Below are 22,054 nucleotides of genomic sequence, written 5' to 3' on the forward strand. Positions count from 1 at the left end.
ACTCTACATACGATCCAACGGCCCAAACTCTATCCACATACTTGACCCGAATTTCTCATATCCTACTTTCCTTAAATTTCCAACGATTTATAAACCACCCAAAATCGTGCCCCTTTTCCTCTCTCTCCTCCCTCACTCTGTTTTCTCCCTGGTATTTCTCTTCTGAATTCACCTTCGAAGCTTTGCTCTGCTCCTTGTCTCTCGCTTTCCCTAAGCCTTTGAGTTGCTTAGCGCCGCCATGTCGGACGAGGAACACCACTTCGAATCGAAGGCTGACGCCGGAGCTTCGAAGACTTATCCTCAGCAGGCCGGCACCATCCGTAAGAACGGTTACATTGTAATCAAAGGCCGTCCTTGCAAGGTTCGGTGTTAGGGTTTTCCTTTTCTGATCTACAGTTTTTTAATCTTTCAGTTACCTATTTTATGCCTCTGTTTCTGCTTCTGATCTGTAAAATTCTTTTCTTTTAGGTCACCAGAATTTTGTTTATTTATCAAAATTTTTAGATATAATTCTTGGATCATCGAATTCGTTTTGTGAGTGAAGATAATTATCTATCAAGAAATTATTAAGCTGAGGGATTTAATCTTTGATCTCAAAATACTTTTTAGCTGAAGGATTTTTGATCCGTCGCTTATGTTGAAGATATATTCATTACCACATGCTTTTGCAGGTTGTGGAAGTTTCAACTTCAAAGACTGGCAAACATGGTCACGCTAAATGTCACTTTGTTGGAATTGATATCTTCACTGCCAAAAAGCTCGAAGATATCGTTCCCTCCTCTCACAACTGTGATGTATATCTACCTTTCTGTATAGTTTGATAGCTGTGATTACTCTGTTGTGTTGTAGTTTTCGGAGGCAAATAAAGTTGTTTATTCCTGTTACAGGTTCCTCATGTCAACCGTACTGATTACCAGTTGATTGATATCTCCGAGGATGGATTTGTACGATCATGCTTTTGTGCTTTCTGCTTTGTTTGGTTGGTTTTTGAATTGTTGTGGCTTTTGATGATGTTCTGATTATAACACGTGTTAATGTTTTAGGTGAGTCTGTTGACTGAGAATGGTAACACTAAGGATGATCTCAGGCTTCCAACCGATGATAGTCTGCTTACGCAGGTTAGTATACATGATAAATGGTAGTATCTAATTTCTATCATTTTGCTGTTAAGTTCATTTGGATTGTCAAAGCTGGTATCCTAGTTTTATCATGTTGTCTCTTCGTTTGGTCTGAAAAAACTAATATTATGTGATTTTAAACTGATGTTTTCTTTGGTCTATGCAGATTAAGGATGGATTTGCTGAGGGGAAGGATCTGGTTGTGAGTGTCATGTCTGCAATGGGAGAGGAGCAGATCTGTGCTCTGAAGGACATTGGCCCCAAATAAATGCACCGCGGGCATCCTTGAGAATGCTTATTTCCCAAGTCCTTTAAATTCAAATGAGACAGATAAATAGTAAGTAGTGTTTTACTTTTTAATTAGAGGTTCAATATGGGTCTGAAAAATGGAGGTTATGTTTCTGGAACGTCTTGATAAAGATGTGGCCTCCAGCTATAAGATGACTTTGCCATTATATTAAAATTAGTGTTCTATAAACAATAATTTTTGTTATGTTCAGTTACAGTCTGATAACCGAATTGATTTTGTTTCCTTGTTTCTTCTTCTTTTTTTTTTTTTTCATTGCATTGCATCGCAATTTATGAGTTTGGTAAAGTCTAAATTGTTGTTTCCTGTCTAATTTTTTTAGTAGTTTAAATTGTTATCTGAAAAATTGCTTGTGCGATGAGTTAGATCCTGGCAAGAATGCTTTATTAAAAGAGAAAAAAATGAGGGGGGGGGGGGGGGGCGGGGGGAGAGAGGACAAGAATGCAGCAAAGAGAGTGGAGTGTGGAAAAAGAAAATTTTCAGTATTATCAAAGATCAAGTCCTTCCTTTTCATTATTATGGCCCACTAATTTTAGGTGGATATAGCAATCCTGCCTTTGAAGTGTTCAAGTTTTGCTTCGTCACTCTTTTAGACCAACTATTTCTAGTCACCTAAGAAAAAAAGATGTAAGATAATTTAATGCAAAAGTTGTAGAATTTCGCTTTTTTCACATCCGAGTGATTGGAAAATGAAATTGTGAAAGAAAAAAACGTGTACCAAGATTGTGTTAAATTTTAAGATTTAAGTATTTAATTGAAAATTAATTGATAATAGATAAAAAGTAACTTATTTTATGTTAAATTACTTTTAATTGAACAGATGTGATGTTTTTTCATTTTACGTCAAATACTTTTCATCACGTGTAGGAACAATAAATTTATCCAATGATATGAACTTTACATATATATATTCTATCACAAAGAGAACATCAATGGATAATATTTATTATAATATTATTAAATTTGAATATAGACATTTAATTTAAAGTTAAATGGCAATAGAAAAACCCAGTTGTTATATTTATATGATCAAATTATTTTCAATTTAACATGTGAGAAAATGTTTTACTCTAATGTAAACAAAAGCAAGAAGTTACTATTGATCTTTGCGCACAAATGCAGCAAAACTGATGGTAGTAGATAATGATCATTTGGATCCGAATCGCTTTCGGCTAAAAAGGGGTTGCCCAATTTGGGTCCACTTCCTTCACAAAACACAATTATTAAATGCTTGACATCAAGAAAAGTAAAACAAAAAGGATAAAAAATCTTAAAGCACTAATGTGCTTTATTTAGACTTTTCAATTAACCAATTCTTCTTTATACCTAGAAAATCTAAAATGTGCTTTATTCAGGCTTTACAATTAACAAATTCTTTTTTATACCTAGAAAATCAAACGGTTACATGTTTAAAAGCATTACAGATCATAGAAATATGTGCATTTCTTTTAAAATAAATGTTTTGTTTATCATAAATACATGAGAATGAGATCTTTTGTGTACAATATTGAAAAAAAAAAAAGGGTGACATTTTAAAATTCGGACCTTATTATCTAAGTGTTGTTTATTGCAGTGTACAAATACTTTATTAAAAAAATGTACTTAGTCATTCATTGGTCATGGCTTATGATTCACATTGATGTCTGTCTGTCTGTCACGGGCGTCAAATATCAATCACATGTCTCAAAAGAGCATGGTCAGCCTCACGGGTCATACCGTTTTTTTCTTTAATTATTTTTTGTTTTCTTATTAATTGCAATTAAATATAACACATTTAATTAAGGGGTGCTCCTTCAATTGTTTTCTTCTTCTCGTTGTATGTGAGGAACTCAATGTTCTTCTTCTAACCACACATTAAAAAATAAATATGCTTGTCGATAGAATTTTTTTTTTAGTAGATTTTATAACTTTTTATTTATTCATAGACAGCAAACACAAAAGTAAAAAAAAGGTGATGGAAAGTGTGCTGTGAGGATTGAGGAAAGACCGGATGAAGGCAGATGAGTTACCTTGTTTCTTGTGTCAGACAAACCTCCCTTTCCTTCTTCCAATTAACTATATATATATATATAAATGGTCAACATTATTGAATAATCAGTGATGAATAGAAAAATGAAGAGGTGATATAAAAATGTAATGACAAATGCCTGAATACACCCCCATTGGACATAGCAGAATCTAAACAAATTTAGAACAAGTTGTTTTCAAGTCCAAAAATCTGACAAGAAAATTGCCAAACACAGTTTACTCAAGCTTTGAAGAACTCCATTACCATTTGGAACATTTCTTCCCCCTTCTACTTTTCCCTGACCCTTAATAGTTGATGCCCAGTTAACAAAAATTGATGGATGAGTAATGTTAAGTCCCTTGGGACCAACAAGTTAAAAATGAGCAAGTGGAAAAAGTATTTTGAAAATAAAGATAGAGAAATTTTTAGACAATGGTTGGTGAAGGCTATTATAAAAGGTTAAACCAAACAACTGTCTGTTGCACTGGGCCTGAGACACATGATTTGCCCCAGTGAAAAAGGTAACAACAGGAACAAGGGAAAAAAAAAAGAACAAGTTGGAGTTGGGTTGGAAGGTAAATTGTAGGCATGGAAAGAAAACCAGACTCTGTCTTCTCTCTCTTGTTGTTCTTGTTACAGTTGTGAGTTTTGGGACAGATCTTTAGCCAAGTAAAAAGCTTTCCAAAAGAAACAAAGAAAAACCCAGACCAGCCCTTGATTTTTCTTCTCCTCTTTTTTTCATTTCTTTTTTCTTTCTCTCTTTCCTTGCATGAGGCAGGGCTATGATTGAGTCAACCAAACAAAGATTTCCTTACTGTCCAAACTATCTTCTTTAACTTCCTTGTTCTTCTTTTGTTGTGTTTTTTTTTTACTCTTTCCATCTTTTATTTCTGATTGTAACCGTGAAATAAAAAATGGGTGATGCTGCTCTTGTTTGGTTGGTGCTCTAGTGAAACGAGTGATTTTTATTTTTCCAAATGAGGGAAAGTGTGAGAAAATAAGCATAGATAAAAAACCAGCTGAAAAGAGAAACATCAAGATTTTTACTTGTTTGTTACATACACTTTCACTCTTCTTTTTCCTTGTTTTACTTTTTTCTGGGACTGCAACATTTGAAGAGGAAATGCGGAAGCATGGATGGCAGCTTCCTTATCATCCACTCCAGGTACATTTTTTGTTCCTTTCCTTTTTGCTGTTCATATTTTTATGTAAAATTTCTGAGTTTTTTTTGTTGTTCTAATTCTGGGTATTGAGCAAAGTTTTAATTTTTATTACTTTTCTTTGTGAAGGTGGTGGCTGTTGCTGTGTTCTTGGCACTTGGATTTGCTTTCTATGTGTTTTTTGCTCCTTTTGTCGGGAAGAAGATGTTTCAATATATTGTGATGGGAATCTATACTCCTCTTGTAAGCCATTTCAACATTTTCGTTTTATTTTTCTTTCTGTGTTTATTCAAATAACATTTTTTAGTGGGTGGAAGAACTGAGATCTATGCTTTCTTTGCTTGTTGGTCTCTGATTCATGTGCTTGTTTTTATCACTCTGGTACTTTTCTCTAATCTAAGGGTCCTTTCAGGTTTTTCCTTTGGTACTTTTATCTCAATAGATTCTCTCAAGCATATCATCAACCTGTCACTTTTAGCTTAAAAGGGCAAATGTGTTGTTTGTCTTTTAGCTAGTGTTTCTTTTAGGACGCACTGATTTTGTACAAGAATTTCAAATTTCATCTATTAAAAGATTATTAGTTGCTCACTTGATTTAGTGGAAGACAATCCATTTAAATCATCTGATTAAGAGCTGAAGGTATGATCGTTGAATTCCTTAATCGAAGAAGTTATAAGAACTATTGGCTCTTTCTGCGAGAACTTGAGTTCCTTCACGAGTCCTCATTTTAGTTACAAAATGCTACTTAAGTTTTTCCTCTTTCCTGGTGGTCCATTGAACCCAGGAGAAAATCCTAAGTTTGTTTTGCTACTGGAATCTTGGGTACTATTACTATTGGAATCTGATACATGAAGTGTCTAAGTAAACGATTTACATTACCATCAGCAAATGTTAAATCATGAACTGCACAAATGGCCATCAACTCGGTACTCTAATCAGAAAGACTTTTGGAAGAAATTTTTGATCGAATGGTCCTGAGGCTTGAATTTGAAGAAACTGTACAATAATAGCTGATAAATTTAGGGAAATTGTGAATATAGTTATCTGCTGACAGAGATTTGGTAAATTGAAACTAGTGCTCGTTCTTGAATATCAACATTTGAGTAATAGAAGTAAAGATTGTATTTAGATTAAACTTGGCTGTTTTGCAAATAAAATGAACTTCCCTTCTGAATTATCCCGTGCTGTTCAATGTATTGTAATTGCACATGGCCTAATCAAGTTGGCTCAGGAGAATTTTGGTTGGTGATTTTGTGGGACAGGAAGTCTCAATGCAGATCAGATGGTTATAAGAAAGTTAGCCTGTTGAACAATGTTTCTTTGAACTCTAATGATATGCTGTTTAAAGTATGTGTTGGCACTGTAGATGATTACAATTGGTACGTTAAACTCAAGTCACGGGCTTTGACATAGCTTTTTAGTTTTGATTCAGCACATGGTTTGAAATGCATTAATGGAGGTTATGAAATATGCTAGCGATTTCTATGTGCTAAGTATGCATGGTTGAGTCATTCCTGAGTCTTGTCTGCAAGTCATAATTAATCCTATAATTCAATGTAAGCATGCATGGTTGAGTCATTTCACAAGTATTGTCGACAAGTAATAATTAATGGCACTATAATGCTATACATAATAACAAATTGTATATGGCACCCACTGTGCTCCTCTCTGTTATTGTGTTTGGAGTGTTAGTGACAATATTTTCTGTCTAGATTACATGTTGCCTTGGCCTATATATTTGGTGTGCGGCGGCAGATCCTGCAGATCCTGGAGTTTTCAAGTCTAAAAAGTATCTTAAAATTCTCGAGAATGGAAAGTATTCTGGATCAAAGGATTCTAAATTAGGTGGGGATTCAACTATATCCTTGCATGATGATTATGCTACACCAGATGGAGCAAAAACTCTGGAAAAGGATGCAGCAGCTAGAGATGAAACTTTGAAACACACCAGTCCTGAAATTGAGGGAAAAAATGCTTCATCGAAGCAATCATCTTGTTTGCTATGGATTTTCTCTCCTTGTGCTTTTATCTGCAAATGCTCTAGCTCAAATGAAGAATCTCCTGAGCAACAGATGAGTGAAGATGGCATGTTCTATTGCAGTTTGTGTCAAGTTGAGGTGCAGAAGCATTTGACATCTTTAAAGTTCTATAATTTTTTCATCTTCTTTATCAGATGATTATTACATTATGTTCCGTATATTGACATAGCTTAAGAGGGGAAAATTAGCTTCACAGTCTATGATTGTATACTAATAGCCTGGTTTTCGGAAGTCAATTGTGCCTGTTTTGAATCTTACGGAAGTGTGTGCAAAAAGAATTTCATGGAAAGGATGTCCTGGAATGATACCTGCTTTATTTCATCAAATTGGAACATAATGGTTCTGGGGCTTATTGATCTTGCGTCGGTCTTACAATTCCTGCTATTGCCTTGGGTTTTGACATCATAAATAGTTTATATTTATTTTATTAATCTTGGCAGGTTTTCAAATATAGCAAGCACTGCAGAGTCTGTGACAAATGTGTTGACCGTTTCGATCATCACTGCAGGGTAGTGCTGGATTTTCATTGGTTGGATACTTTTTCCACTTCATCAGTGATTCTGCTAATGCTTCTTTTATTCCCTTGGTTTTTGTAGTGGCTAAACAATTGCATAGGCAAAAGGAACTACCGGCAATTTTTCACTCTCATGGTTTCTGCTCTTCTATTGGTAAGCACGGTCTCCACCTTCTGTGTTCAGATCAGATCAGATCAGAATCATCATAGTAAATCATTTGGTACTATATATTCCTTTGAAATCCCAAAGTCCTCTATAGCCAGCCTCTTCCTTAGATGCATCTCAGATCCTGATCTTTGAGGACAATAACACTAAGCTTGTATTCTTGTTATAAGTATCCCAATAACCAATAAACAATGTTCCATTGCTCAATTTGTCCTTGCAATTAGCTTCTATTATATTGTCCTTTTATCTTCCAATCAACCCCAATTTCATGTATAATTTCTATGCCATATTATATGGTCCTTGCTGCCTTGATTCCACAGTTGCCAGAAATGAAGAAAACCCAGAGTAAGCCTTTTATTTTTTAGTCATTTTCATTTTAATTGAATATTGACAGGTATACATGGTTTGTCCACCTTGGGCTTGAGATTGCAGCTTATTCTACAATGGTCGATTGGAATCCTTGTACTTATCTGCTGTTTCATTGAGCGGAAGCAGTTTTCTGTGGATATTTCATCAAAGTTAGGAAGCAGTTTCTCTTTGGTTCCATTCGTTATTGTGGTTGTAAGTATCCTGTTAATGCTTACATTAATCCTTATCGCCCCCTCTTTTCTCTATTTAATTAATTGACTTACACTGGTACTGTTCAATGCTATATACTACCAATTCTGCATGATCTTTTCAGCTTACCATAGCATATAGGAGATCACAAGAGCAAATCTATTTATTACCAGCACCTGCCAATTTAAAACGTTAAGCTAAGTAGTGTTAATTGTTACTGTTACAGGCTTTGTGCACCCTTTTGGCTATGATTGCTACATTACCTCTTGCACAGCTTTTCTTCTTTCACATTCTGCTTATAAAAAAGGTAAGCTTGTGAGAGAAGGCTTGAATTTTCTTTCTGTCTTATCTTGCATAAATCAAATCCTAATGAGTATTAAAAAGTGAAGAAAGAAAAGAAAAAATGAAAATGAGCTAATTAGGTGATTCCTGAATGTGCCTCAGGGAATCAGCACATATGATTACATAATAGCTTTACGGGAACAGGACCAAGAGCAACAAGGAGTTGGTGGTCAGCAGAGTCCACAAATGTCCCCTGCCAGCTCGCTTACTGGATTAAGTAGTGCTAGTTCCTTTTCTACTTTTCACAGGGGTGCTTGGTGTACACCCCCACGTCTGTTCCTTGAAGATCAGGTAATTCTGACAAAACCTTCCTCTGCAAGAGAATTGTATGGATATGAAACTATATGTTATACAATTAGTTTATTATTTTCTGAATTGCTGAAGCTGAGAGTTGTTTGTGTATTGGTTTTAGTTTGACGTTGTTCCTCCTGATACTGCATCTGTGGGTTCATTTGGGAAAAAAATGATAAGGGACGAACCGATTAAGAAGAACCCAGGAGTAGTTAAGATCAGTCCATGGACTTTGGCACGGTTAAATGCAGAAGATGTTTCAAAAGCTGCAGCTGAAGCAAGGAAGAAGTCCAAAATCCTGCAGCCTGTGGTGAGACACGAAGCCCATTTTGGGCTAGAAGCAGCCAGCAGCTTTGGCAGCAGTGGCCGGAGAATGTTCCCAAGACCTGATGGCAACAGAAGACGAGCATCTAAGCGGTTGCGTCTTCCAGCTGACCTACCCTTGGAGCCCTTAATGAACATTTCTGCTAAAGATGCTGACAAAGGTTTCAATGACACACCGAGTAGTTTGGCACCTCTTCAACTAGAAGCCCGAAGTGCTTTCCAAACAAGCCAAGCAATGTCAAGTTCTGTTGGGATTGCTGCCTCTTCACCTGAGAGCAGTTTAGACTCACCAGATATTCATCCATTTCGGGTCTCCTCATCGGGAGCTGAAGAATCAAGACGGCTAACAGGTTTACCTGCTGTCAACATGGCTGCTCAGAAGAGATTTCAATTGTGGAGTTCTACTAGTGATGGTTATGAAGCATCTGGTGGGGAAGATAGTGATCGAGTTCCTTCCAGAATGATCCAGAGATCAACAAACTGGAGCAATGTTCTCTTTGGTTCTGAACAGGATGAGTGGGATGTTAAACTAAAAGCACCATCTTCATTCCGCCAGGCTACCAATAGAATGCTGTGACTCGTGTGAATGGATGAAGTTGGTTGATTTTCACTGCTTAATGGTCCTCGTTCAATTGATTTGGAATTTTGAATGTTGGCTTTTGAGATCATTAAATCAGGGCCTAATGGGAGAGATGACAACAGGTGTAAAGACACTCTGATTTCTACGAAGGCAACACTAGCCACCGGAGTTTCATTGAAGAGCCTGTCCTTTGGTACTTGCATTTGGGATGACAAGAAGGAAAGGGTTTTTGGCATGTACTGAGTATAACACTCCATTGTACTTCCGTATTGGTTTTGATGAAAGTGATTCCTCCTGGACTTGTCTTGAACGTTTCCTAAGTTTCTGAAAAAAAGTGAAAAATTTACAGATTGCCCATGTTGCATGCAACTCTTCTTTCCTTAACTTTCACAATATATTCCCCATCTGGCGGTCTTTTCCCATTTGTTTTGTGTAGCTTTTTCTTCTTCCCATATGCTAAGATTTGAAGCTGTTGAAAGTTGAAACACATATGCTTTTGTTGATGACGACAATGGGGTACTGCAACCAAGCTATGAATATACAGAAAATGAAAAAGTAGCGAGAGAAACAAATTTTCGCTATCTTGTTTAGGTTACTTTCTCATGTTAATCTACTTCACATTCTTTAGAATTCTTCCAGCAAGGTTTTAGTTTATGCAGATGGATCAGCTCGCATACACTTCAAGTTCCTCTGAAACATGAATCCGAAGAACAAACAGGCGGTGGGCTGGGGACTGTTTTGGGATCCCAATTATCTGCTATTAAAACCACATGTCAAGTTGCTACAAACAAACTAAACCAAGCTGCTAGCTCAGTTGTGACAAAACTTTAAGCAGAGAGTTTCCATCTTCAGAAAGTAGAGTGGGCTAACATAGTTACATTCATGGACACAATCTTCCATGGCCCGAAGCCATGGTAGCTTGAAGGTTGGAAACAATAACCATTTAACCATGCCTCCCCATGCTGAACTTTATAAGATTTTAGGATGGTTAACGCCAATTGTATAATTCATAAATCAAACTAATATTTACTTACTGGAAAAACTTAAAACTACTTTCATACTAGAGTTCATTGTCTGCCCCTGAATTCCATTCGGTTAATGTAACAAAAATATCTTAATAACAGCAATGGACAGCTTCGTTCTGACCAGTGAGCTTGGAAAGGAAAATTGGTTGATGTAATTGTGAAATAATAATAATAACAAAATTGTTGTCATAACAGGAGAAGAAATAAAAATCCAATAAGAGATTGGTTTAATTGACTATAATTATATTTCTCGACATAGATATTTTAAGTTGGAATTCAATTGATAATTTTTTTATTAAAATTATCTCCAATACACAATTTATGATCATTATTTTTAAGATATTACATATGATATATCTTTAATTTGATTTGGGATTGAACAATTTATTTATTTCAGATTTTATTTCAAATAAATCATTTGAATGATGAACAAATAAAGATGCATTCATTCATAAAAAATAGGATCAACTTTTATTACGTATTAATACTGACCTATATAGAATATATATGCTTCTTCTTTTTTGTCTTGAGTCGAATTCTTCCCTTTTTAATGGAATAGAACAAATATTAATCTTTTTTTCAGAAGAATCCATCGAAAAGGGGAGGTATTCCAATGCAATGAAGTTGCATAGTATTTATTTTTCGTTGATTTGATAAAAGGGTATTTCCATGGGTTTGTCTTGGTATCGTGTTCATACTGTCATATTGAATGATCCTAGTCGCTTGCTTTCTGTTCATATAATGCATAAAGCTCTAGTTGTTGGTTCGGCCGATTCAATGGCTCTATATGAATTAGCTATTTTTGATCCCTCCAATCGTGTTCTTGATCCAATGTGAAAACAAAATATGTTCATTACACCCGATTACTCGTTTAGGAATAATCAATACATGAGACGGTTGGAGTATTATTGGGCGAATTATAACAAATACTGGTATTTGAAATTACGAAGGTGTGGTCGGAGCACATATTATGATTTCTGGCTGTTTCTTAACAACTATCTGGCATTGAGTATATCGAGATCTAAAAATTTTTTATAACGAGCCTACAGGAAACCATCTTTGGATTTGTCCAAGATTTTTGGAATTAATTTATTTCTCCCAGGAGTCGCTTGCTTTGGCTTTGGGGCATTTCATATAACAGGATTGTATGGTCCTGTTAAATGATTCAAAATCCTTTTCATTAGCAATTTGTCAAACCGTGGCAAATAGTTAAATGATTTTTCCATATGTTAGTTTGAACGACCACCGACACCTACACGAAAGATGGCAGTATTTTAAACTAATTTTATTATAACCCCTATTTTTTAAAGATTTTTGTACCAAAATTCCAAAATGGCTGCCTCTTGCTAAAAGTGAGGCCCCTCCATGGCTGTAATCCTTTAAGGCTGTAACCATCCATAACCCATTACAAGCTGTTACAGACTAAAGAACGCTGGCAACATGGCATGGCCCCCAAAAATGGCAGCTAACTTCGTTAGGCGTACCTTTCCCTTTTGCAATGCAATATATATGTAAAATTTGAAGAACAATTTCGTGCACGATAACGCCAGGGCCATTGCCACAACACCCAGATTCACACGTTTTCTAATCAATCCTTTTCTTCTTCTACCAGACGTTCAATACTCGAGAATTTCCCTCCAATCCCACAATCTCCATGCTTTTCACTTTAAATTCCCTGTTTGAGTATTTTCACTGTGTTTTCTTCGTGACTTCTCAGCAGTTACAGAGGTGGGTCCTGCTCTGTCAGATCTGATTTAAGCTTTGTTTTCTGTCATTTACAATGTTTGTTTAGCTTCGGGGATTGATATCCCTTCTGGGTATTGATTAAAATGGAAATTGCTAGCGTCACTTCTCCACGAATAAGATTAGATCAAGGTTCAAAGGAACCCCATGGAAACAATTTTGAGCTAGAACTATCCCATAATGTTGGTGACCGTAACCACCAATTCCATTCGATGAATGCACTAGAGATCTTAAGAGAAACCATTAGGATTTTACGGTACAACTCGTCCGGTTTTATGATCATTGCAGCTTTGTTAATTTGCCCAGTATCTGCAGTCCATATGTCTAATTTGTTAGTTGATCAATCCATTGTGAAGAGATTAACTGTTAGGCTTTTGTTAGTAGCCAAAACCAGTGGACTCCCATTGAGACCTTTTATCAAACAGTCATGCCGACGTTTTGCTGAAACGGCTGTTTCCTCGACAATGTGCTTCCCTTTGTTCATCACATTGTCTTTGTTATCAAAGGCGGCAGTGGTTTGTTGTGTAGATTGTACTTATTCAAGGAAATCAGCTGATGTTTCGAAGTTTTTTGTGATAATTGGAAAGTTTTGGAGGCAGCTTGTTTCAACATATGTGTGGATGTGTATGGTAATTGTTGGTTGTGTAACAACTTTCTTTGTGTTCCTTGTTGCTGCATGTAGTGTACTTTCTGTTATTGGTTTTACACCTGATTTAATCGTCTACACGGTGATAATGATGGGGCCAGTGTTCGCGGTTGTTTTTGCAAATGCAATTGTTGTCTGCAATATTGGAATTGTAATCTGTGTGTTGGAGGAAGTTTCAGGACAACAGGCATTGCATCGAGCTGGTGTCCTAATCAAGGGGCAGACTCAGGTTGCCCTTTTGATATTTCTTGGAACTACAATTGGGTTGGCATTTGTGGAAGGGTTGTTTGAGCATAGAGTAAAGACGTTGAGTTATGGAGATGGGTCTTCTAGGATCTGGGAAGGGCCTCTGTTGGTGATAATGTATTCGTTCGTAGTGCTTGTTGATTCCATGATGAGTACAGTTTTCTATTTCAGTTGCAGGTCTTATACCATGGAAGCCTCAGCTGGTGAATGTCAATCAATGTTGAAAACCATAGCAGCCTCAGCCGAATCATTGGGTGTTCAATGACATCATTGTACACATTGTTATGCTATTGGCTAATATTTTTCATGTTCATAACATGAGGATTTAACTGCCAGTTCCATTGTTGGAGTATCAATGAGTATCTGTTGTTGTTTTGTCAAAATTCCGGCAAGAAGGGTCTGCAGCTCATGATATGCTAAAGATATTCATGACTCACGTTCATAAAATTTCTTGTGACATACCATCACGGAATGAAAGAATAGCTATACAATATTTTGATTCAATACAAATGCATATAAAATATTCATCAATTATATAAGAATGATTTTGAGCATTGGGAAAGAATTGCTGTAGAAAAGTATGTTTGTTGATAGTGACAGCTTGAACATATGGACTGTTTTTTTTCTATCATTCTTTTTGTTGGAGAAGAATCATATGAATCTGCTCGTTATTGGATAAATGCGTTCTTGATTACTCCAGAAAATGGGTTTTTTAACTTGATTATTATGTCTTCGATGACCTGACTTTTGAAGATAGGAGGTAGAATCATATTCTAATGGCTTGGGCAGAGAATTTTCTGATCAGAGGCTCCTCGTGAACAAGTTTAAGATGAAGGGCATGTAGATAATTCCTTTAAATGACCATAGTCGAATCAAACTTGAAAGTTAGGATATATGAAAGATGAAACTTTACCCAATTTGGTCGTCAAATAGGACCATCACATGTGAATTAAATGACGTTGTAAGAGAAAGTATACGATGGAGTTTGTTTACTTCATGCCCTTTTGAGTTGCCTAAGCTTAAGCTATAATCTGTTTGCTTTTTCGCTTAATGTGGCTTTTAAGATCGAGTAAAGCCATAAGTTTATGAGAGAATAAATTAGCCCCTGCCAAATAAACAAATAAATATAGCAATTCGTTTATATTGTATCGTATTTATTTTATATCAAATATATATAAAATAAATAAAATTATTATGTAATCATTTATGTTGATATAATAAATATAAAATTTAATTTTTAAGTTTTGTCAAATTTATATATAATTAGATTTTAATAATATAAAATACGATATGTTAATGTGATATGAATACGATATAAAAATAAAATATAAAAGTAATAATTTTAAAATTTAAAATTTTAATAATAATTATAAATAAATTTAACAAAATAAAAAATATTATTATTATGTTAATACGAATTATGATATATAATTTTTTTATAAAATATAATATAAATATATAAATTTTAATATTTTGTAATATACACAAATCGATAAATTTATATGTAATTATTACAAAAATTTTAGACTTACTTCTTATTTTATTTTATTTTTTTGATCGCATGTCGATTAAAATTATCAGTTTTACAAATAAATAAAATAATAAAAGTATAAAGGATAATTTTGATATTTGAAAGTTTAAAACCTAACCTTCAGTGCATTTTCTCTGAAAGCAAACTCAAGTCGTAGCTGGGAAGTAACGGCTTCAAAATTTTGTTACGTCTTTCTAGCTTTCTCTTTCTTAATTGCAGCGGGACTTGGTAACTTTAAAAATTCGAAAAACTTGAATCGGTCCTAACAGGTGAGTAAGCCACTCTCTTTTTTACACACTCCTTAGAAAAAACCCTCTGCGTTTTCCTCTGCGTTTTCCTCTGCGTTTTACCCGTTCGATGAAATGCCTAAAACAAAATTTTTGCAATTTTTGCAGAAGCGCGAGATCAAAACCAATTAATTTTTGCTGGGTAGAAGAAAGAAGTAATGGACAGCTTAAACCAGGCCAAAATACAAAAATTTGAAGAATTTGTTGATCGCCGTCTTAAACCAGATCTTGTTCGTGCTATTGCTGAAAGGTATCATCTTGTTGTTTTTAAAAGGAATAACATTTACATGTTTTTCTCACTAGTATTTAGTTTGATTTTTTCATATTTGAACAGCAAAAAAAACAAAAAAAAAAAAACAACATTACTGAAACGTAGGCTTCTCTGTGCACTAGGATATATGAGTTTTTAGATTTAGAAGAGATCAAAACTTCTAGTGGTAGATCATAGAAGACGTGAATGCAAGTAATAAAAAATGATATGATAGTTAAGGAAGTAGATGAAAACGTTGTGATAGAACTAACTGGCGCAAGAGGATTCAAAATTATGACCTAATATGATTCCCTTTTTTCACCTTTTGTACAGCCGAACCAGAGTTATGGGATATAATATCTAGTTTTTTGTTGTTTTTATTTTTGCAGGGACAAGGTTTTTGAGCAGCAAAAAATTTTGTATCCATTTTTCTAGTTAGAAAGATGATGTTTTTTCAATCATTTTAAATAAGAATGTGCTAAAGATTTTTGCTTTGTATCTGTTTACTTTGACACTGTGTTCTGTAGCTCAGATTTGCGAAAGAATATAGAAAATTTAGAGCAAAACAGTGTAACGAATCTTCGGACATTGGTTAATCTTGGGTCTGAAGTGTACATGCAAGCAGAAGTGTAAGTCTTCAATGTCTGTTGTTTTTGGTGTCTTATCATCCACATGTTTTTAGTTTTGCATATATGTTTACTCCATTTTTTTAATTGCACTGAAATTTATGCATTTGTGTAGTGTTTTTTACTTTGCCATTTTAGCTAATAGGTGAAATGGGATTATTCATGTTTTAATTGCCCTTTAGATGTTTTTGGTTTAAGGGCGACCATGTATGTAATGTATGTTTCAACTTTGATTTTTGTTGAACTTTGTGATTGCAAGTGAATTTTGATGTAAGACTTTTGTCATCCTATGCTTAATCCGTCATTCATTTTTCTTTCCTTTTCTTGGATGTGTGTGCTCTTGGTGTTTTGGGGCCTTCTTCTTCATGTTTTCAGGCCAGATACACAACGAATATTTTTGGATATTGGACTAGGATTTCATGTGGAGTTCACCTGGTCAGAAGCGTTAAAGTTCATCTCGTTGAGGGAGGAAAAGTTGGAAAGGTATATATGACTTTTCTTAAATTGATCAAGCAGCTTTGCTTGGAAGTTCTTTCGCATATTTGCTTATAGCCATAAGTACTTCTCAATACTTAGTTGTTTCTAATCAGTCAGATAGAAATGTTATGTATCATCCGCTCTTTGTAAAACCTAATATGTTATGCAAGGTGTATTGTTAGTTTAGTTTAATAATGCCATGGGATCCACTAGTGCTACTATATGGTAGAATGAAACTTAAATCTTCAACCATAATTTCCTATATTTCCAGTATGAGTTGAGAAGCTGGTTTTGCTGATCTAGACTTTTATTTCTTCATTATTTATGTTTAGTTGTTCTAAACAAGTTAAAAGCATGGAAAACTTGAATTTAGGATAGTTTTACTAGCATGTAATTCTCGATTCCTAGTCTGTGCTAGAATCAGTGTTGCTGCATGCTGAGGAACAAATTGGCTAGTTATTCTTAAAGTTCCGTTGTTCTAAAATCATTCTCCTTCAAATTTGGCATCAATCATCAAGATAGTTCCATAGTAGAGGTTAGAGTTTGAACAGGCGTTGGCCTGCACAATAGAATGTGATCATAAGATTGAAGGCCTTCATGTATTAAGTTTCTGAATAGCTTCCCCTGCTGTTTTTCTCAAGTATTCTTTACAAATGCACTATGCAGGCAAATAGAGGAGTATACCCGCTTGATTGCATCAATTAAAGCCCAGATTAAGCTGGTATGTTGCATAGCTTCCCTCTGCTTTTTCTCTCAAGTATCTGCTTTTTTGGTTGGCGTTTACTATCTATGATTCATATACTCTTACTACAGGTTTGCGAAGGAATTCGAGAGTTGCTTCAGATCCCAGAAGAGAAAACTGTAGAAGGGCGAGTTTTTTAGCATTTACAGCTAGAATATATCTGTTACTTATCCTCATGATGAACAAACTTTTGAGAACACAATGAAATGGAACTTTGCACTTGATTCCTTTTTGCACTGCTGCTATCTGTGATCAAGAATTCTAGTTAGAATGACAAGCTTTTCCATCAAAATCTTTCATGTCCAATGGTTCTTATCTCATTGTAACATGCAGGCTGCAGAAAGCAAAAGTTGTGGCTTTTGATCTCCTTTTTTTTTTTTTTGATCTCTTGCCTGTCAAAGTATCAACTCGTTCGGAGTAACAGACTTCTCACTGTTTCATTCATTCTTCATTCAACAGAGAAAGAGAAGCATACGTTATATAATAAGACAGAAGGTTAAGGAGTGCCCTCTAAACCTAACAATGGAGATAATGATGATCCACGTGTCGTGTATCTAGTGGCTTAAGTGAGGTCCCTAATCTCTTCTGTCTGAAAACCCATGATTGGTTTAGAGAGCAGAGTCCTTCTGTCCCTTGTTGTCGCAGTGCTTTAAAGCCATACCGAACCACACTGAGGAAAATAAGCTAAACGAGAGCTGACATCGTATTGTGGTGGGAAAAAAGAAAAGAGCTGAAAAGTGAACCGACAAAAGGGCAAATCAAAAGTCAAACTTCAGTGGGCTTTTCTTGAAATCCCAGAAAAGAACTCATTTTCCATGGATTGTCTTGGAAAAAACAACTTCTTCGTTCGTTCATCTCCACCATCTCCACCACAACCAACATGAAGTAGCAGTCCACCAAGCAAATTCAGGGCCTTGGAAGAAAGCGAACGAGATTTGTAAAATCCTGACTAATGGGACTGTGAAGGTTGGTGCTAGAGTTGGATATTATATGGCCTTTGGGTGGAGGGTTTGGTCAGTTGGGGCAGTTAATGGGGTCGTAGCAGCTATGTTCCTGTCATTGGTGTATGCCGAAGTCAGGAGGTGGCGTGCAAGAGTCAAGGAAGAGAAGAAGGTTCAAGAGAAAAACCAAGATGTCAAAGAAAATCCTGGAAGCAAAGACAGTTAAAATATCTGCTTCCCTTGTCAGCGCTGCTCAACTGTAAAAACTGATAAAAGATAAGAGAAAAGATTGTTCTTGTTCTTGTTCTGTTTCTTCCTTGTTAGTCAGAGTCACAGGAGTTGGAATCCAAGTACAACTTCTGACAGACTTACATTTATAATAACTCATTCTACAAGTTTCAATTTCATGGCGCAGAAGATAAACCAGCTGTTGGTTCAAATTGCTCATATGAACGAGAGCTACTATCAGCACAACGCAGGCTTCCTGTGCTTCGAGTCAGCTGACTGACCCATTGATCAATTATGCCAGTTTTTACTACTCCATATTTGTACAATTATATGAGCATTAATTTCACAAAATATTTTATTCATATAAATAATAAATTTTCATCAAATTTATTATTTATGTCAAAAAATAAACAAAATAAAAATACCATAACAAAATTCAATGAAATTGAAGTACGATAACAAGTTTGACCTTAACTCTAAATGGTTCGATAGTCAAAAAATTTTTTAAAAAATCTAACTTTATTGAATTGATTTTATTTTTATTATTATTATTATTATTTTGTTTAAAAAATTAAACCAGACTCTTTTAATAATAATAACTATACATTTGAATTGATAAGTACCATGTCTCAACTATCTTAAATATTGTTTTGTAAATTTTATGTAAATTTGATAATTCATATATTTATATTTTGTTTGTTTCATACTAAATATGTGTAAAATAATAAATATTTATACAATTTTTTAAAAAAAATTTTAAATTATGTTATTTTTGTATTATATCATCATATCATATTATGTTTTAAATTATCAAATTTAATTTTACTTCTGAATTTTGAAAAGAAAAATTTGTTTACTTAAATAAAACAAACACAATAAACTTTCACATAAAAACATAAAAAAAAAAAAAATTCCGTGCTTGCTAGTAAATTTTCAAGCTCACTATAGTTAGGTTGAAAGCTTTTCCAAATTGGGTGAGCGAAGGGCCAAGGCCCAAAATCATTTAAAAGCCCCAAAGCCTAGATAGCAAGTTTCAATCGACCGTCTCTCAAGTTTCTTGCTACGGAAGTCGGGTCGGACGACTCGAAAAAGGGGAATGCTTAAAGCAGAACAATTTGATAAGGAAGCGTGTAACTGAGGAACAGATCGATTCGTTTATTTTCTTCTCTGGTTCGAGTTAACATTTTCGCCATTTTTAGTTTACATTTCTACTTCAAAGGTTCGTTTATTTTTTTTCCCCTTAAATTCCCATTAGATTCAATATATTTCTGTTGAGTTTCTTGAACTGCCGAGTTTTTATGTTCGATTTAGTTCATTTTATGATTATTCTTTGAAATTTACTATCCCTCGTAGTTTACTCATTTCTCTGTGGTCAAGACGGCGCCTCCGTGCTGGCGCCGCTGCCATCGATTTGTTGTCGGCGGTGTTATGTCGTTTTATTCCTTGTTTTGTTCTGATTTCTGATTGAAGATCATTGGTAAAAAATAATTTTGAATGTTAGAAAAGGGAGTGCAACATTAATAGTTCTTCGATTATTCTTATATCCTTTTGATTTGAGAGAGATTTGAAATGAAGTTTCGATTAAGAGGGGGGAATAGGGGCAGATCAGATGCGTAAAACTTTTAACTGCTTTTCACTTTTGAATACACTATTAGGTGGCTTAGCTCTTTTCCAGTTTGTCATCATTTGATTGAAAATTGTGAGGGTTTAAGTATTCTATGGGGGGTGCCTATTAGCACTTGGTTTTATTCTGACGTGACGGTTTCTTCTGTGAGAAACTACATTGACATTCCATAGCTATTTGAGGCTTACTGAAGTGAAACTTGATTTTGTAAGTGGAGATCAGGAAAAAGAACGCTGATGCCTTAATTCTTGTTCTTTCGCTATATGTTGGTACCTATAGTAAGTGACATGCTTTTGTAGTTGCTGATAAATAGTGTATACTGTCCAAAGAGTTGCTAATTGCGCACTATTTCCTAGTATGTCTCTGACATGGTACATGGGAAGACGGATGATGATTTGTAGACTGTCAAAACATGTTCAAAGGGGGACTGAACAATAATTTTTTTTTTTTTTGTTTTTTGTTTTCAAGATTTGGAATGAATTGTTGTATGGCCTGTGAAGTTTGGAGTTTGCTTTGTAAGAATAGCTCTGGTTTTGCAAAAAAGGCAAGTTTTTGATGATGCTTGTCTTTGTCTTGAGTGATGAAATAATTTAATTTCTTGCTATTAAATTCCATTGACTGTTGCATTTTGTTAGTTGGTTCTGTATAAGATTTACTGACTATAATGGCTGCAATCCCTGTTTTCAAAGTAGCTAGTAACTTCTTGGGTACCTTTGTGTCTATTTTTGTAGTGGAATTTAATTATTTATGCAAGTTCATCTACGTCAAATTGAATTGTTGATTTTGCAGGATTTGGTATTCCTAAGCATTTACGATGTCTTCATCATATCTCCCAGCAACTACTGATTCAGTTGCACAGGCCCTAGAAGCCAAAACACCATCTGAAGCCATCTCAATCCTCTATCGTGTACTAGAAAATCCTTCATCCGCTCCTGATGCTCTGCGGATTAAAGAACAGGCCATAACAAATCTCTCAGATCTTCTTAGACAAGAGAACCGAGCTGAGGAGCTCAGAAGCCTTCTAACCCAATTGAGGCCCTTTTTTGCATTAATTCCAAAGGCTAAAACTGCTAAGATTGTCCGTGGTATAATTGATGATGTAGCTAAAATACCAGGAACATCAGATCTCCAGATTTCTCTCTGCAAGGAAGTGGTGCAGTGGACTCGTGCTGAGAAGCGAACTTTCCTACGCCAACGAGTTGAGGCAAAGCTTGCAGCTCTTTTGATGGACAACAAGGAGTACTCAGAAGCATTGAATCTCCTTTCTGGCCTAATCAAGGAGGTCAGAAGGTTGGATGACAAGCTGCTTCTTGTGGACATAGACTTGTTAGAGAGTAAGCTTCATTTCTCTCTTCGAAACCTGCCGAAAGCCAAGGCATCTCTAACAGCTGCAAGAACAGCAGCAAATGCAATTTATGTGCCACCAGCTCAACAGGGTAATATAGATTTGCAGAGTGGAATCCTCCATGCAGAGGAGAAGGATTACAAGACTGCTTATAGCTATTTCTTTGAAGCATTTGAAGCTTTCAATGCTCTTGAAGATCCTCGTGCAGTATTTAGCCTCAAGTATATGTTGTTGTGCAAAATAATGGTGAGCCAGGCTGATGATGTTGCTGGTATAATATCATCCAAGGCAGGGCTACAGTATGTTGGGCCTGAACTTGACGCCATGAAAGCTGTTGCTGATGCCCATGCAAAACGTTCCCTGAAGCTTTTCGAGACTGCTCTTCGTGATTTCAGGGCCCAACTAGAGGAAGATCCTATTGTTCACAGGCACCTTTCTTCCCTGTACGACACTCTATTGGAACAGAACCTCTGCCGATTGATTGAGCCTTTCTCCAGGGTTGAGATTGCTCATATTGCTGAACTGATTGAATTGCCTGTAGATCATGTGGAGAAGAAACTTTCTCAGATGATTCTGGATAAAAAGTTTGCAGGAACTCTGGATCAGGGTGCTGGATGTCTCGTCATATTTGACGATCCCAAGACCGATGCTATCTACCCCGCAACATTGGAAACCATCTCCAACATTGGCAGGGTTGTAGATAGTCTCTATGTTAGGTCTGCTAAGATAATGGCATAGGGTTTGGGCATATGTAGCTGCTGATCGTGTTGATCCAGAAACACATGCTTTAATGTTTCATCCAGAAAACATTTGATTCAAACATGTGGAGTTGATTCAAACAATCTTGCAATTTGCTTTACCCGATATTTTGCTAGAATTTTGTGACAGATTGCCATTTCTTTGAATCTAGCTTGTTCACTTATTATTCGGAAATTT

At 35.5% G+C, this 22,054-nt stretch overlaps 4 protein-coding genes and 2 pseudogenes across 5 annotated transcripts; all 6 read left to right on the forward strand.

The window, feature by feature from the left end:
- Nucleotides 1-92: 92 nt before the first annotated feature.
- LOC111287709 (eukaryotic translation initiation factor 5A-2) lies at nt 93-1,650 on the forward strand. Its single transcript, XM_022878382.2, has 5 exons — nt 93-361; nt 672-794; nt 888-944; nt 1,044-1,118; nt 1,285-1,650. The coding sequence occupies exons 1-5, from the start codon at nt 239-241 to the stop codon at nt 1,384-1,386; spliced, it is 480 nt and encodes a 159-aa protein (XP_022734117.1). The 5' UTR covers nt 93-238; the 3' UTR covers nt 1,387-1,650.
- A 2,264-nt stretch (nt 1,651-3,914) lies between these two features.
- Nucleotides 3,915-9,829, forward strand: LOC111287706 (putative protein S-acyltransferase 22). The gene is made up of 9 exons (XM_022878380.2): nt 3,915-4,598; nt 4,723-4,836; nt 6,306-6,710; nt 7,073-7,141; nt 7,229-7,300; nt 7,745-7,873; nt 8,097-8,177; nt 8,315-8,503; nt 8,625-9,829. The coding sequence occupies exons 1-9, from the start codon at nt 4,557-4,559 to the stop codon at nt 9,402-9,404; spliced, it is 1,881 nt and encodes a 626-aa protein (XP_022734115.1). The 5' UTR covers nt 3,915-4,556; the 3' UTR covers nt 9,405-9,829.
- Nucleotides 9,830-11,848: 2,019 nt separating this feature from the next.
- LOC111288592 (uncharacterized) lies at nt 11,849-13,747 on the forward strand. The gene has a single exon (XM_022879537.2). It carries the CDS (start codon nt 12,262-12,264, stop codon nt 13,330-13,332), a length of 1,071 nt encoding a protein of 356 aa, XP_022735272.2. The 5' UTR covers nt 11,849-12,261; the 3' UTR covers nt 13,333-13,747.
- A 978-nt stretch (nt 13,748-14,725) lies between these two features.
- On the forward strand, nt 14,726-17,204 carry LOC111287494 (Prefoldin chaperone subunit family protein). Its single transcript, XM_022878098.2, has 7 exons — nt 14,726-14,867; nt 14,994-15,135; nt 15,525-15,554; nt 15,663-15,764; nt 16,137-16,244; nt 16,905-16,959; nt 17,052-17,204. Exons 2-7 carry the CDS (start codon nt 15,044-15,046, stop codon nt 17,118-17,120), a joined length of 456 nt encoding a protein of 151 aa, XP_022733833.1. The 5' UTR covers nt 14,726-14,867; nt 14,994-15,043; the 3' UTR covers nt 17,121-17,204.
- A 520-nt stretch (nt 17,205-17,724) lies between these two features.
- Nucleotides 17,725-18,440, forward strand: LOC149519396 (uncharacterized; annotated as a pseudogene).
- A 666-nt stretch (nt 18,441-19,106) lies between these two features.
- LOC111287987 (26S proteasome non-ATPase regulatory subunit 11 homolog pseudogene) lies at nt 19,107-22,051 on the forward strand (annotated as a pseudogene). The gene is made up of 2 exons (XR_016341837.1): nt 19,107-19,368; nt 20,563-22,051. The product of XR_016341837.1 is annotated as a 26S proteasome non-ATPase regulatory subunit 11 homolog pseudogene (transcript).
- The last annotated feature ends 3 nt before the right edge of the window (nt 22,052-22,054 follow it).

The sequence above is a fragment of the Durio zibethinus genome, chromosome 4, assembly GCF_047325235.1.
Source record: "Durio zibethinus cultivar Kanyao isolate XHJ-2024 chromosome 4, ASM4732523v1, whole genome shotgun sequence".
NCBI classification, from domain to species: domain Eukaryota; kingdom Viridiplantae; phylum Streptophyta; class Magnoliopsida; order Malvales; family Malvaceae; genus Durio; species Durio zibethinus.